The 15,464-nt window shown below is 41.2% G+C and overlaps 1 protein-coding gene across 2 annotated transcripts; it reads left to right on the top strand.

Annotated features, from left to right (window-relative positions):
• Nucleotides 1-545: 545 nt before the first annotated feature.
• prf1.3 (perforin 1.3) lies at nucleotides 546-13,301 on the top strand. Of its 2 annotated transcripts, none has more exons than XM_005469160.2 (8): nucleotides 546-583; nucleotides 4,988-5,226; nucleotides 5,318-5,359; nucleotides 7,414-7,506; nucleotides 8,790-8,926; nucleotides 9,066-9,564; nucleotides 10,263-10,633; nucleotides 10,931-13,301. In XM_005469160.2, exons 1-8 carry the CDS (start codon nucleotides 553-555, stop codon nucleotides 11,175-11,177), a joined length of 1,659 nt encoding a protein of 552 aa, XP_005469217.2. In that variant the 5' UTR covers nucleotides 546-552; the 3' UTR covers nucleotides 11,178-13,301. The 2 variants fall into 2 exon arrangements, with proteins under 2 accessions (XP_005469217.2, XP_005469215.1); XM_005469158.4 differs by lacking the exon at nucleotides 546-583 and adding an exon at nucleotides 3,766-3,862.
• The last annotated feature ends 2,163 nt before the right edge of the window (nucleotides 13,302-15,464 follow it).

The following is a 15,464-nucleotide window of genomic DNA, read 5'->3' as shown; positions in this document are numbered from 1 at the left end:
GTCAGACTTCACTAGGTGGAGCTTCGTCGGATTTATTTCTAACAAACTGAGAATTAAAGTTAGAATTAAAGAACGTGCCCACCAACGCTTCACGGTCCACGTAATATTCCCACTTCTTCCTGCCTTTGAATTTAGTTACTTCCTGAAGTATCTGCAGCCTAATGAGAGTGAGTTTAATGAGGGAAGGACAGAAGGAGGGCAAAGAAGGAAGAAAGGATGGAAGCTGTTAAGGAAAATATGGAAAAGAAGGATGGAAGGAAGAAAAAGAGAAACGAGGATAAGAAAATGGAAGGACAGAAATTAAGGATTAAGGGAAAGAAGTTAGAAAACAGAAAAAGAAGGAAGAAATAAGGAGGAAAGAAATAAGTAAAAGTAGAAAGGAAGTGAGGAAAAAGGGAAGGAAGAAAGAAAAGCAGAAGGAAAGGACAGATGTAGGGAAGGAAGGAGAGAAAAAAGTTAGCAAAGAAGAAAAGAAATGACAGAAGGCACAATTAAAGAAGGAAGGACTCAAGAAAGGAAAAAAAGAGAAAGGAAGGGCAGGAGGAAGGAAGGATGGAAGGAAGAAGGAAGCAAAAGAAGGAAGGTAAATAGAATCATGACATAAGTAGGAAACCTTTGGGACTATGACACATTTCTTTCCTTTTTTACTGAATAAGGAGCTTCAGTGCTTCCTTCATTACCTCCTTAGGGTAGGTAACACTGAAGCATCCTTTATGAAAGGAGAGGAGATAATGCCATCCCATAATTCATAGTGAAGCTGAGACTTGATAGAAACCTGATGGTGAGCGAGGTCAGAGTGAACGAGTGACCTTGTCTCAGAGGACTCGGTGGGACGGGGTCGGCTCGTGGAGACTCCTTCCTCCAGTTTTATCTGCCCGGCCGCGTTCACATATGAACTCTTGCCTTTATTTGTCTCCATTAGCATGTCGCAGCAGGAAACCCGGAGGAGCCGGGCTGTTTGGGCCTCTCTTTTCTCTCCGGATCATTTCTGACTTTGAGACGAGCGTTCCCGGGCCGGTGTCCAAGGCACACGCAGTAAAATCCCTGTAACTATAGGAGCCGAGCGCACGCAGGCCTCGTAAAACGGAGCGGGGCCCCTTGCCCGCTCCACATGAGCCTCCACATCAGCCATGAACTCTGAGAGGAAGACGAAATTTTGACTCATGGCCATGAGGAAGCGTGCAGAAACCGGCTGCCAGGTGACGAACGCTCAGAGACGGGGAAAAAAACGAAGTGCAGAAGCCAAACGAGTTTAGAGGTTAGCCTTTGTTACCATCGGCCCGGTGCTCGGCCGTTTTTAATGGCTGTAACTCCGTTACTGTTTACACCAGGGAGGAAACTTAAATTGTTCCCAAAACATGAGAATTGTTTTGTAATTTTACAGCCAAATTTACAAAATAAGTCCAGTCGACTGGATGATTCTGGGATGTTGAAAGGTTAAAATGATGAGGAAGAGCTGACATCTGTTCAGTCTAACTTAATACTTAATTTAAATATTAAAATAAGTTACAGTGTTATGATGGTTTTAGGAGTAAAATGAATAATAAAACCTTTTCTTCCAAGTCTGTTCAAACATCTTTAAACATTTTAAAACATAAAAAACACATCTGGTTAATAAACTGTGAAGCTGTGTTTGCTCCTCTCAGACTGTCAGCGCTGAAGTGTCCTCTGTGAAGTATAAGGAGAGAAAACTCAGTTCAGCTCAACTCTGAGATCAAAGCTCACACACTCAGTTTCATTTCTGGCTTTTAAATTTCTGGCTTTGCTTCAGTTAAAGCTCCAGTACTCCATCCTGAGCGGGAATGTCGGCTGCTTGGACATTTCAGTCTGAAGCTTCCACGAAGACACATGAACTGTGGACGTGAAACAAAAGATAAAAGCGGAATGAGTCCAGGATTCACATACGAAGCTGCTGGAGGGCGCACACCTGACTTCAAGGAACAGGTTTAGCTTCAGTGAAAGAGAGTCCTCACAGAGATGGAAGAACATGGACACACACACGCACGCACACACACACACACACACACACACACGCACGCACGCACACGCACGCACACTGCCCTTCAGCCTCCTCCAAGGTGAATGTCTGCTGCAATGTGACAACAGACCAGCAGGGGGCAGAAGAGACAGCAGAGAGACATTAGGAGGAGGAAGTCTTCAAATGACCTAAACTGTAATCTTTGGAGTATTTTTACTTTTTCTGAAATCAGGATTCTACACGTTTCTCCATCTGTTTAGTTACATTTTTTAATTTGAGCTCCAAATTTCAGCTCTCGTCCCTTCTTTCTTCCTTTCATGTTTCTCCTCATGTTTAAAGCTGTATCGTAGCAGGACAGGAGGATGTTTAGCAGCTGTGATTTAATTCAAACATGGTGAAGTTTTAAAAAATAAAACTTTAATATTCTTGTGAAAATCCCACTTTTCATTCGCTCTTTTATTTAAAAGTGTCTCTTTGACTTTTCTTTTAGTTGTTTTCTTTTTGGCTTTTTTCATGTTGTTCACCATGTTTTGTTTTTGTTTGTTTTGTTTTTTAAAGGTGTTTTCATATTTTTGAGACATTTTTAAATTGTAAAATTTTTAAATGTTTTTACATATTTGGTTCTGAAGTTTTTTGAAGTCCTGTTGGATGTTTCATAAACATGTTGTTAATTTAATTAGTATTTTTAATTAATCTTTACATTGAAAAAACCAAATAAATAATTTAATTAATTAACATCCCGGGGTTGTTCCTGTTAAAAGGGAGTTCTTCCTCCCCACTGTCACTGAGTGCTGCTCGGGTGGAATCGTCTGATTGGTGGGTTTCTCTCTGACACACACTGAGGTGACTGTCGTTGTGAATTGGTGCTGTGTAGAAACTGTCATCACTTCTTCAGGAAGTTGTTTTTGTGGTTTCACAGTCGTGACAACAGTTTGACTACAACTGCAACTTTTCTGCTGAGTCTCTGCAAACACACACACACACACATATGCATACAAACACACACACACACACACGCACACAGCATTCTGGTCTCCTTCACTCCTATAAGGCTGCCGTGTTCTCTGCAGAGTGAAGAGCCCTTACAAACAAGCTGTGTTGTTCAGTCTGTTTCTAATTGTGTTGTCATGAACTTTAACCTTTAACCTTTGACTGAGGCCTGTGGAGTCTGAGATGGAGCTGACCTTTGGGCTTTAACACACCTGAACGCTCCAGACCTGCAAACTGCAGAGGTGCTCACTCTGATGATAATCAGTTATGAGAAATACAGAAAGGTCAAAGGTTGCAATGTTTCAGTCATTTAATTAAATTATTAATCATCCAGTAAGAGGGGAATTAATAAAGTGAATATAAATGTTATGATTATTGCAGGTTGAGACTCCACAGCTAATGACTTTAACAAATCTTTTTTCAAAGTATTTTATAACTAATAACTGTAGAAGCGTCACATTCAGGAGGTTAGTGAGGCAGAAATCATTCAGGGATGATCAGGTTCAAAGGCAACGGACAGATATGGTTCAGACACGTGTTTCACTAAAAACTTTACACCTTGTAGACTTAACAGAAATATTAGATTCCCAAATGAGTGGAAAAGGCAGTAGTTTATAAAGGAGGGGATGATGGTTAGACTGTTTCCCAAAGTCCCATCAAAGGTTCTTTGGGCGGTTCTGGCAGTCCGATCAGTCCTCCACCACAAAACACTTCAGACCAGAAAAGCTGAAACTGCAAACGGATATTTTGTCAAACATGTCAAACACTGAAGAAGTGCGACACTGTTTTTTTACTGCGTGGAGGTGTGATCACGCAGCTACGTCTGGTTTAAACGCTGCTCCTCACACAGCACAGACTTCACTGATCAGAGTCCACCATCACCATCATCAGCAGGTCAGCCACCTTTCATATTTTTTATGTTTTTAATGCTAATGTAACTTTAAATATCTAAAAAACACAAAATTACTTATACTTGTTTTTTAAAATTTGCATCGTATATGTCAAAGTTATAAAATGTCAAATATGCTTTTATGTGACAGAAAACAGGATATAAATAGAAATACAAAAATGAATTCAAATAAAATGTTTAAATGTGGTTTAAAACTTTACATTTAAAACAAATAGAAACGTTATTTTTAAATATTTTCTCATGAATAAATTTTAATTCTGAAATATAAAATGATGATTTCATTCACATAACAGTTTTATATATAGATCGACAGAGATGTCAGAGATCAATGAAATTTCTGATTTTGTATCTGAATTGTGTTTTACATGATGTCATGTCCTGCTCTCACAAAACCAAATCCTTTAAATCCTGAAGTATAAATGATTACATACATGTGTCATCTGTAGTCGTAGCTCATCACACATTCATAAACGATGGCGTGAGAAAATCTTGATTTCCTATTTTTCGTATGTTTTTCACACTTTATTGTTTCAGATCATCAAACTCATTGTAATATTGAACAAAGAAAACACAAATAAACACAAAATGCAGTTTTTAAAGGACGATTTCATTCATTAAGGGAACAAAGATATCAAACCTTCCTGCCCTGTGTGCAAACTGCCCCCAACCCTGATGGCTGTTCCCCCCGCGGCAGCAACGGCTGCAGTCAGTTATTCCTTCAGTGAGTTTTTCACGTCACTGTCGCGGATTTTTAGCCCACTCTTGGAGGGTTTTCCAACACGAAGCATCTCAGTCTTCTAGCCCAAACCCTTCATGTGGGGTGGCATTCTCTTTTTTATTGTTGAATCACGACCTCTGACCTTAACTGAGTGAGGCCTGCGGATCGTTGAATGTTGTTCTGTGACCTCCTGGATGAGTCGCCAGTGCCGTCTTGGAGTCATTCCTGGGAAGGTTCAGCACTGTTCCGGGTTCTTATTGATTTGGAATTATTCTATAAAATGAATTAGGAATGACCCGTCCAGCCCGGTACTCGGGTTATCTTTGTCTAATGTTGAAATGTGCTTGTTGATCTGAAACATGTAAGTGATTGATTTTCTTCTTCCTCCCAGCTGCGATGCTGTCCTCCTTCCTCCTCCTCGTCTTCCTCCCTCCCTGTCTGGGGTGTCAGACCAGCTCGTTCACCGAGTGTCAGAAGGTTCCCTTCGTGCCAGGTCACAATCTGGTCGGCGAGGGTTTCGATGTGGTGAAGCTGCAGACCAGCGGGGCCCTTGTGATCAACATGAAGGACTACATGGTGGGGGGCGCTCAGGGGAACTGCACCGTCTGCTACAACCGCCTCCTCAACCAGGTGCCCCCCCCCCCGAAGCTCTTTCAGCAATTTCAGTCGTGCTGCTGCTGTTTCTGCTCACTCACAAAGAAATGCTGTCCTCCTCCCACAGACCCAGAAGCTGCCCGTTTCAGTGCTCGACTGGCGCATCAAGGTCAGCACATTCACACGTTTTATTTATGCAGACAGCTTATGTGAACTATTAAGACTGACTTCTTGAAAGAAAAAATAATATTCGCATCTATTTTATGTCATTCTCACACTGTCAACACGTGTTTGCATGACTGACTTCATTCTTTAAACTTTATGTTTTAAATATTTCAAAATAATTCCAACAGGGTTAAAAAAAAGTAATTAAAAATGTACTACATGTGCTAACATAGAAAAAAAATAAGAATGAAATCTGTAAGATCACAACAACAAAAAGAAAGTGGCATCTCGTCATCAGACTTTATCTGTGTTGTGTCATATTTTTAAATCAATAGATGTTTAAATGAAAGCAATAAAACCAAACAAAGTTGAGGTTAATGTCTCTAAATATTCCGATTCTTATTTCCTCAGCTTTCACATTTCTGCTCTTATTGCATTTGGTGTCAACTTCAGCAGAAATTCGGGATCTTCATCTTCAGCACTGACAGCAGCAAAGCTCTTTCTGTCCAACCAGCAGAACTCACTCATTACCAAAGCGTAATGCAATAATCTTTTGCCACATCATAACCACGTTCAGGATCCATATGCAGGAGCTGCTTCACAAAGTAAAAACAGTCACTATTGCTGGCTTTGGCCTCCACTCCATATGCAAATGCCCCAGAAGATTCCCATCAGACATTGGAACGCCATTCAAATAGGAACATTTTGAAAATGCCTTCAGATGCTTCCTCCTCGGCTTGTGGCTGCACTAAACTTTGTCAGGGAGCCGATGTGAAGCTCATGTAAAAAATCACTATTGTCTCAACTTTGGTTCACCATATGTTGTCTGCTGATGTCCTTGGGATGTGCTCAGAGTAAAATCTGATTCTTCCCTGTGCCTTACCAAGTTCCTTGGAGGTGGTTGATATTCCTCGGCCATGGAGTTGATGGTTTTACAAAGTGCAGGTTGCTGAGTGTTTCTTTTCTTTCTCCAGCTGTTTCTGCTTTGCCTGCTGGAGTTCTTACTGGACACACAGTGCTAAAATCATCACCAGCCTCAGGTTAAACATTACAGGTGATGACACAACTGACACCATCTTCATCGCCACCCTGTGTCATCAACCATTTCAGTACATCACTGATGAAGTCGTTCTTTCTAATCTTGTATAATCTCTATAATCTCTTTATAATCTTTCAACATCATCACCATGGAGTAAATGAATGGTCCTGACCCTGTTAAGCATCCTTCCTGCCCACCTGAATCCTAAATCCATGGCCACCTTGTTCGGTTCCTTCTGCGTCTCCGTGGGAGTTAATCAACAATTGCCAACCAGCATCTTCTGTATGGCAGCATCAGTTTGTCATCGTAACATCAACCCTCAGTCACAGCAGGCATCACGTGACAAAAATTTATAATTTATTGTCACATAATTAGTAGTTAACACTATAAAGATGAAGCTACAGCCCCACAGACCAACACAAATTCCAATGCTAATGAGGACACGCGTACGAGCTTTCTTTGAGTTTTTATATATGAGCACATATGAGCACAAAGCTGAAAGCACAAAGAAAAGATGAACTTCAAAGAGACTTTAAAGCGGTTGCCATGGTGATTCTACTGTAAACACATGAACAGGTAGAAACAGAAGCTGCAGGCTGACTCATCATCACTGCCTTTGTTACCTGTTGACGTTCAGGCTCTGGCTGCTGTGCTCGGGTCTGCATACATTTATGCTTATTTTAACTGTGTTTTCTTTGCTAGCTCTGTGTTAGCATGTGTCTGTACAGATGTGTTAGCAGTATAATCCAGTTGTTTCTGTCCTGCAAGCTGTATCCACTTTACAATCGCTTGTCTCTCTCACTTGAAGAAGTTTGTTTTTTAGCACTTTATCTGCTAAAGGAACAAACACTGTGAGCTGGGTGAGCTGAGTCCTTCATAATATTGCTGCTCTTTTCTTGTGTAGGTAGCTGGCCCACATTACAAAAGTTCTAGCCAACCCCTTTTTCTCCTCTTTGGAGAGTAAACATAGTGTTTATATCGATGTGAACAGCATTTCCCAGCGTGCTCTCTGTCCTCAGGTGCAGTGCCAGCACAGCCTCAGCAGCAAGCTCTTTGAATCCAGCCAGTCAGTGATGAAGGAGAGGAGTTCATCTCTAGGAGTCAGCTGGAAGGTTGAGGAGCTTCTGACTTCAGCAAATAACACACACAAACTGCATATAAAAGATGGACTGAAGCCCATTAAGGCTGCATTCTATAAATGTCCAGCAGGGGGCAACCTGAGCCTTGGGGAAAACCCCCACAGGTAACAGGGTGGACAGGACATAACGGGCTGATAACACACCTATGAATATTTACCCCACCCTAAAGTAATTTGATTTACATTAAGTAGATGAAATGCCGCTTCAACTTCATGCCCCAATCATCCTTAACTCCCCCTCTTTAAGAAAATTATAATCCTGTAAACGTTTCAAAGTTTCCAAATTGAATTAATATATAGTCCTAAAACTTTTAATAACACTCTTTCATATTTTCTGCAGTACTTCATTATTTTTTAATTTTAAGTGTTTCATGGACACTTGTATTAGTTTTTGGCATACATTTAACTTTTAAATGAAATAAAGATTATTATGATAATTAATGATTTCCTAGTTTTACATTGGTTGTATTGGTTGACATGGAAACTATACCAGTTGACTGACTGAACTAGGCGATTAATATCCATAATAAAGATAGAGCCGCAAAACGTTTTTAGTAAGCCAGAGAGAGACCATGGGGTGCTTTGGATGATGAAATATCATTTTCATTAGTATTATATTTTTATGTCACAATAAAACACTCATGTAAGCATCAATCTCTTAACAAAATGCTCAATTTAATTATTTCAGCAGCTTTAAAATTAATCACGGGTATTTACACCCTAGCGCTTTAATTTTAATCTATTCTATGGTAGAGAGGGGGTGATGGTGTAAGACAAGCTTTAGGAAATAGATATTGGTCCATTTTTGAACAAAATACACTCACTTTGTCATGTGGACGGAGACAGCATGAAATACTCGGAATGATCCTGACAAGTCATTGAGAAAACGAGTCTACCACTCACGTGATCTCTGAGCTCAGTAAATTCTGATGGTCTCAGTCCAGCACTCGCGGCCATGGTTAACAGAAATATTGGACTATGAATTTGAAACAGGAAATGAAAAACAAGTTAAAGTTTGATGTTTGTCGATCCTCTGCTCCACCCTGACCTCCTGGCTACTCAAACTTCCTGCCCTCCGGCCATAAAACATAGAATCAACATGTAAATCAGATCAAATGGACCACATCAAACTCTTCGCTTTGCTTTTGCCTGGAAGTTAAAACACGATCCTCGCTGATGCTAAATTTTCTTGTTGATGCTGATTTCAACACTCTTTGAGTACCATGTCTCATGTTTTCTGGTGATGCCTCTTCTCAGGTGGGCCTCGGCATTAAGGGAATTGCTGGCTTTGCCATCGGAGGATCACACTCCATGTCATCAACGTTTGCAGAGTCTCGCAGCCGGAGTGATAAGTTCAGCTTCACTAGCCACGAATTCAAATGCAAATACTACACGTGAGTTTGATATTGTCGTCCTGACGTCACCTATCCAGGTGACTGTTTGTGTCTGTCCTGAAAAGGTGTCCCTCCTCTGTGCTCCTGTGTGGCTGGATTCTTGCATGCCTCAGTCAACCCTTACTTTCTTTACCTTCAGCTTCCGTCTTCACTCTCATCCCCCACTGAGCAAAGAGTTTGAGGGCTCCCTGATGAACCTTCCCTCCACCTATGATCACAAAAACACCTCCGCCTTCCGTCAATTCATCTCCATCTATGGGACCCACTTTATCCGCAGAGTTCAACTTGGGGGTCGGGTTCACTCCATGACCGCAATCCGAACCTGCCAAACCTCCATGTCTGGACTGTCAATCCAGGCTGTCAGCACCTGTCTGTCCGCCGAAGCCAGCGCAACCATTAAGGGCATCTCTGTTCACGCCTCCAGTGAGTTCTGCCGCCGGAAGAGCAAGAGCCTTAAAACCGCTTCAACCTTCAGTGCGGCCTTCTCCGACAGGAAGACCAAGGTGCTGGGCGGAGATGGGGGTATAACGGACATCCTGTTCAATCCCAAAGGGTCTGAAGGGTATAAGAAATGGCTTGCTTCTCTGAAGAGTGTCCCAGGAGTGGTTTCCTACCAGATCAGCCCTCTGCACTTATTGGTGAGGAACAAATAAGGGGCAAACTGAGCTGATAAAGTTATTATTTCCCTTTAAATGTCTTCAGATGCAATTCTTTCGGTTAGGGTTTGGGTAGCCATGGCAGTTTGAGTCATAAAAGTCACGGTTAAAAGAAATCTGACTGCTGACTATGAATTAAAAATGAAAGTTTGTTTGGGTGACCCATCTCTCCACCCTAACCTCCTCCTTATGTTATGTTCACAACTACTTAAAATATATCTATGCATCATGTGAAGAAAAGTCCAACCAATTCCTGAGTTTTTCTTATTAAAGTGGCGTTTTTGTTTGATGCTTACATGTATTTTTTTATTTTGGGCTTTTTTTATCTGCAATTTATACAAATATGGTTAAAGTTTTAGTAACATATTTTAATAGCCAATTACATCCCCAAGCATTATATTCTGCTCACATTTTAAAGGCCGAAGCAATGTTTACAAAAAATGTCACAATATTCAGGTCACATTTGTTCTGTCTGCATATAGACATGTGTACAGTTTAAAGATATCAAGTAGAAACTTAAGAGCATAACTGTTTGTTTTTTTTTTACTAAATATAACTTGCATCAGTTTAGCTGCCTTTTAGCATCAGTCTGAGCCTCATTCAGTCTGTTGGTTTTACTCTTAATCTGTTACTTTCAGCCTCAACCAGATTATGTAAAAGCTCTCTATTCTCTTTGTTAGATAAGAGACAATCCCATCCTAAAGGCCAGCCTGCGAGACGCCATCAGTGACTACATTCGCACAAGCGCCAAGTCGCTCCACTGCCCGGCCAACTGCAAGATTGGCCACCGGAAGCAGAACTGTGCGTGCCAGTGCCAAGGTCATCGAATGGTTGACTCCAATTGCTGTCCTGCCGCGGCAGGTGTAGCTCAGATGAACGTGACGGTGGTCCGAGCTGAGGCACTGTGGGGCGACTATTTCAGCAAGACAGACGGATATGTTAAAGTCTTCTACAACAAGCAAGGAGGCACGACGCCGGTGATCTGGAACAACAACTTCCCCCAATGGAACTCCCTTTTTACTTTTGGAAGCATCAACCTAAAAGAACGAAAGTGAGCGACACCGATTATTACTAATCAATTTCAGTTTCTGCAAGATCTGAGACCTACAGCCACTCTAAGGGTTGTAAACCAAAACCTGCAGTTTCTCTAGCGTTCACTTGAGGTTCCAGCTGTGAGTCAGTCCTCATAGATTCGCATGTTAAAATGTCCAAATCAAAAAGAGTGTGAGGTGTTCAAGAACCAAAATAAAAGATTTCCTAAACAGTAGCTTAGAGAAACACAAGTAGAATCAGATGATCAGGTGAATCAGGTGATCTCTGATGCAGTGCTTCTGTGTTTCCTCCACAGACCCGTTGTTTTCGAGGTCTGGGATCGGGACAGCATCTGGGACGATGACCTGCTGGGGAAAGTTTCTGTCATCCCCACGATGGGTCGAAACATCAACAAGAAGTTCAAGCTGAAGCACGGCTCAGTGCTGGTCCGCCTGTCTGTTGTGTGCGGTCCCAGCCTGGAGGGGTCGCTGTGCGAGCGCTACATCCCCTCGCCTACCTACGAGGACGTGATGGGATATGTGAAGAACCACCAGGGTAACTGAAACTGGAGGAAAAAGCAGTACATGGATTACAAAATAATTTGATAAAATCCAAGCAGGCATGAAACATTGATGTTATCTCAAAACTGGTCGCCAACACCAAACCACAGATGGAACAAAACTTTTGATTTGGTCATTCTAATGTAGAAACAAAATGCATGTTTCTGTCTATTTAAACCCAATACAATTTGATTGATCAGTAATTTGGCCACAAAAAGCCATCACAGACAGATCAGTATCATCAGAGGCAAAGACTTTAAAACCAGTTATGGTTATGTATGAGTAAAATGTCTCATTTGTATGGTGAATTTAACATATCTGGACTGTCACAGGAACCACCCTCTGTCCCCTATATCATTGATATTAAACCAGTTATATGACCTAAGCAGTGTGTAGTCTGTCAGATCACTGGGAGGACAAACATCCCCCAAAGGTTGGAATTTTGAGTCGTCCCCGCTGCTCAATTCTCTCAATCAAGAAGGTTTAAATTAAAAAACAACAACTTGAACACATATTTCCTGTTGTTAGAAAGTCCAAGAAGGACATTCAGCAGACATTAAATAAAAACATCAGATCAGAATCAGAAGGCAGAGAAGGATGTCCAGAAGGCACTCAAGAAAAACCTATAGCAACATTCATGAAGGACATCAAGCTATGTTCAAGGTGGACATTCAAGCAGGATGTCCAGGACGTAACATCTTAAACATCTGCCCAGTTTTCATTTTGGAACCAACATCAGACACAGAGAAAAGATCAGCTGATGGTTGCTGAACATCAAAATGTTTGCTGTTTGGGAATCTTCAGCTACTGTTACGTTTGTAATCACAATTTCCTCTGCGTAGCATCCAGATGTTAAACCTCTCAAACGTCTCCAAAGCAGAATGAGCTCACATCATGGAAACTTACCAGCAGGTTGGTGTAAAATGACCCGAACACCAACAAAAACTTCAAATCAAAATGAGCTTCATCGTTATCGATATAACCCAGCAAACAACAGCTGCTTCTCTTGCTGTCTAGTCTGGGTTGAAAAAGAGTTCCAAAATGAAAATTGTGCTGATGACAAAGAAGGAATTTCACCATCTGCTGGACATCAAATAACCTTTGACCTGTGACAGTCCAGACATGGTCAGTTTACCATGGCAACAAGTAGGATAGAATTTAGATGTAAGGTAAGCTTAATATCCTCAAAGTGTGGCTTAAATATAAAAACAGGTTCTGATCACAATCATTTCAAAAACAAGTGTGGAAACAGAGTCAGCATGTGTCCATCTGTGCTTCGGTTCTCGCAGTGATACAGAGACCAGTTTTTACTGGGACGATACATCGCTTTTTTCCACCATGTTTGCTGGGAAGCTTCACGCAGTTGGAGCTTCAGGCTGATATTTGGTGGATTTCCTTTGGTTATAATTGGTTTTATGAATCAGCTGCATAAGTAAAACCTTCTAAATGTGCAGAAAGTTTTTTAGCCTTTGAATGACTGACAGAAGTACATGATGGAGTATTTTACAGTGTTTACTCCACTTTAAAGCTCACAGAGCTCAAACAGTGATGACAGATGTAATGAAATGGTGAATATTTCAGCCGCTGTCAGCAGTCCTGACTGTTAAACAGTCCGAACACACACTGCTGACAGTGTGACACACACAGGCTGCGGTAAACTGTCGGTTACTCACTGCTGAGGCTGAAGACTCCTCAGCAGAACAGGAACAAAGACAAATTCAACATGTTTGCAGTAACTGTGTAGTATGTCACGAATAAATGACAATGATTGATCAGCTGAAATTGGACCAACCTGTCATTTATGAATTTAGGGGTCTGTTTGTCAGTTATGTTCGAGATTAGCGACCTGCAGGAACAAAACCCACACCCACTGGCCAATCAGATGTCTGGAAAGTAGCGTCCCCCTTCCTGGAAGATCCCTCAGACCTCACAGTGCTGACAGAAGCTTTCAGTCTGTCTTTATCTGATAAGCATCAGAACTATAGATTAGGAGAAACTTTATTTCTGCTTTTTTCTGTTGGCTGCCATTTTTAACTGTTTTAATCTTCTGTAAGTCCTGATATTTGACCCTGAGCAGGACATTTATTTGTTTTTTCTGAGCTCGTATTAAATTTCTAAGCAGATTAACCTGTTTGAACTCTGGTTTCTGACTGATCATTTCCTGTGTCGCTGAAGGAAATTTCTGCATTTCATCGTGAAACTGTGTTACGTACTAATTTAAAACCATGAAAGGCGACTTGCTTTATGTAGTCTGACTCAGCTATCAGTGAAGGGAAGTCAGGCAGGTGAGGTGACTCTGCCAGGCTAGTCGTTTATTTACAGAGCTGAAACTCAGATCAGAGAAAACTGCAAAATGAAACAGTAACTGAGAATAACCAGCCCCACCTCTCCTGACCCGAGGGACCTGCTGACTGACTGTGCAGTCCTGTGAAAGCATCCATCCTTACTGCTTCCACAGGAATTAAGAGGGTGAGCAGCAGCCAGGTGCTGCTAATCAATTGCATTGATTAACTGATAGTGATCAGTTAATCAATCAGCATCTGTAAAACCTGAAATTTTTGGCATTTTGAAGGTCTGGAACATTCAGGTGTGTAAATCTTCCTAAGTGTGCAGAAAACCCCAAACCCAGACTCTACAGTTAGCAGGTTAACGTTCATGACAGCACAATTAGACAAAGGCTGAACGAGGATGGATTGTTTGGATGGGTTGCAGGAGAAAGTAAAAAATAAAAAGAACATCACAGCACGGCTTCACTTTGCAGAGCTGCACCTGAAGGAAGAACAAATGAGACCAAAGTGGAGCTGTTTGTTCATAATGCACAGCACCACGTTTGGAGGAAACCAAACACCTCACAACAGCTGTCAGCACGGCAGTGGAGGGATCAGGGTTTGGGCGTCTTGCAGTCACTGAGAGAACTTGGAGAAAACTGGATCAGGGTCAGGGTCTGGGCAGGACAGAAGTCCATGCACTGCAGCAAATATGCAACAGAACAGCTGAAAAAAAAAAAGAAGAATCGAGGTGCTGCGGTGGTCCAGAGTCCAGACCTCAACCTGGCTGAGAGGCTGTGCGTACACGAATGCTGCAAAGCTGAAGCAACGCTGCAAAGACGAGTGGACCAAAACCCCTCCACAGTGATGACAGAGACAAACCTCCGTCATAAACACCAGACCTGCATGGAGGGTCAGAACAAAGAAGCAAACAGTGTCAATATTAAAAAGAACTGAAACTATAATTCACATAACTCAAAGTCCCACCTGAGACAGTGCTCGACCCACACCCTGAAACGATGTTAGATTAACGTCCTCCTTTCACCTGAATTTCCAAGAATCAACACTGAACTCTGATGTTAACTTTAACGAGGTTCCCACCCTCGTTTATTACTGAAATAATGTGGAAAACATGACCATATTTCCACTGTCAGCTCTCATTTAACTGAATCAGAGCTAAATCGATTCTTGTTTTTTGGCCCCTCAGTAAAAATGAAAACGTGGACATACTTACCAAAGACTTATTTCAGCGGATATTAAACACTGCAACCATAAATCAGTTACTTTTAAAAATGATCTCCTGATCAAAGCGAGAGGACTGCAATGGAATAGTCCCCGTGGTAACAGCTTTAATCTGTCAACTGTATATTATCGTCTTCTCAGCCTCATTGCTATTACTGATTCAACTATTAATAGATGATCAATCGATTATGATCAAAACAGGTATGAACCAGTGTGACTCCAGTGTCAGTGTTTCATCAGCATCTCAACGATGATCTAAGATTTATTTAGCGCTCAGATTTTAATCTCGATTATAAAGACAAAGTAAACTCAGGATTTCAGAGTCGCAAGGGCGTAGATTTGGTTTTGGCATTGGTGGGGACGGATGATTCAACCATCGAACCCCGCCCTGTTTCTCTTTTTCCTTTTTGTCTTTGCTTCAGGATAAAAAAAAGGAGAAATATACTTCCCTGCATATGCTATTCTACATGCTTTTAAACCATTTAAAATCACAATTCATAGTTTTATATGTGAATTATATAATGTTAAATTACTATTAAATAAATGACTGAGTATTTTAGACTTCAGTTTACTTCAGCCATATTCCATATAAATCAGGTATCATACAAAAATAAAAATAGCTTCAAATACATTTATGACAATAAAAGAATATGACTTTAAGGACTTAACAACATTACTTCAGTTATATCATCTTGATGCATGCTCAATCATCCAGGTAATTAATTTTCCAAAAGTTGATTCTGTTCATCCGGACGTAGCGTTTTGTGGGAGAAACGTTTCG

Source organism: Oreochromis niloticus, linkage group LG4 (genome assembly GCF_001858045.2).
Source record: "Oreochromis niloticus isolate F11D_XX linkage group LG4, O_niloticus_UMD_NMBU, whole genome shotgun sequence".
NCBI lineage: Eukaryota > Metazoa > Chordata > Actinopteri > Cichliformes > Cichlidae > Oreochromis > Oreochromis niloticus.
Note: the sequence above shows the minus strand (reverse complement) of the source record. Positions and strands in the feature narration are given on the sequence as shown.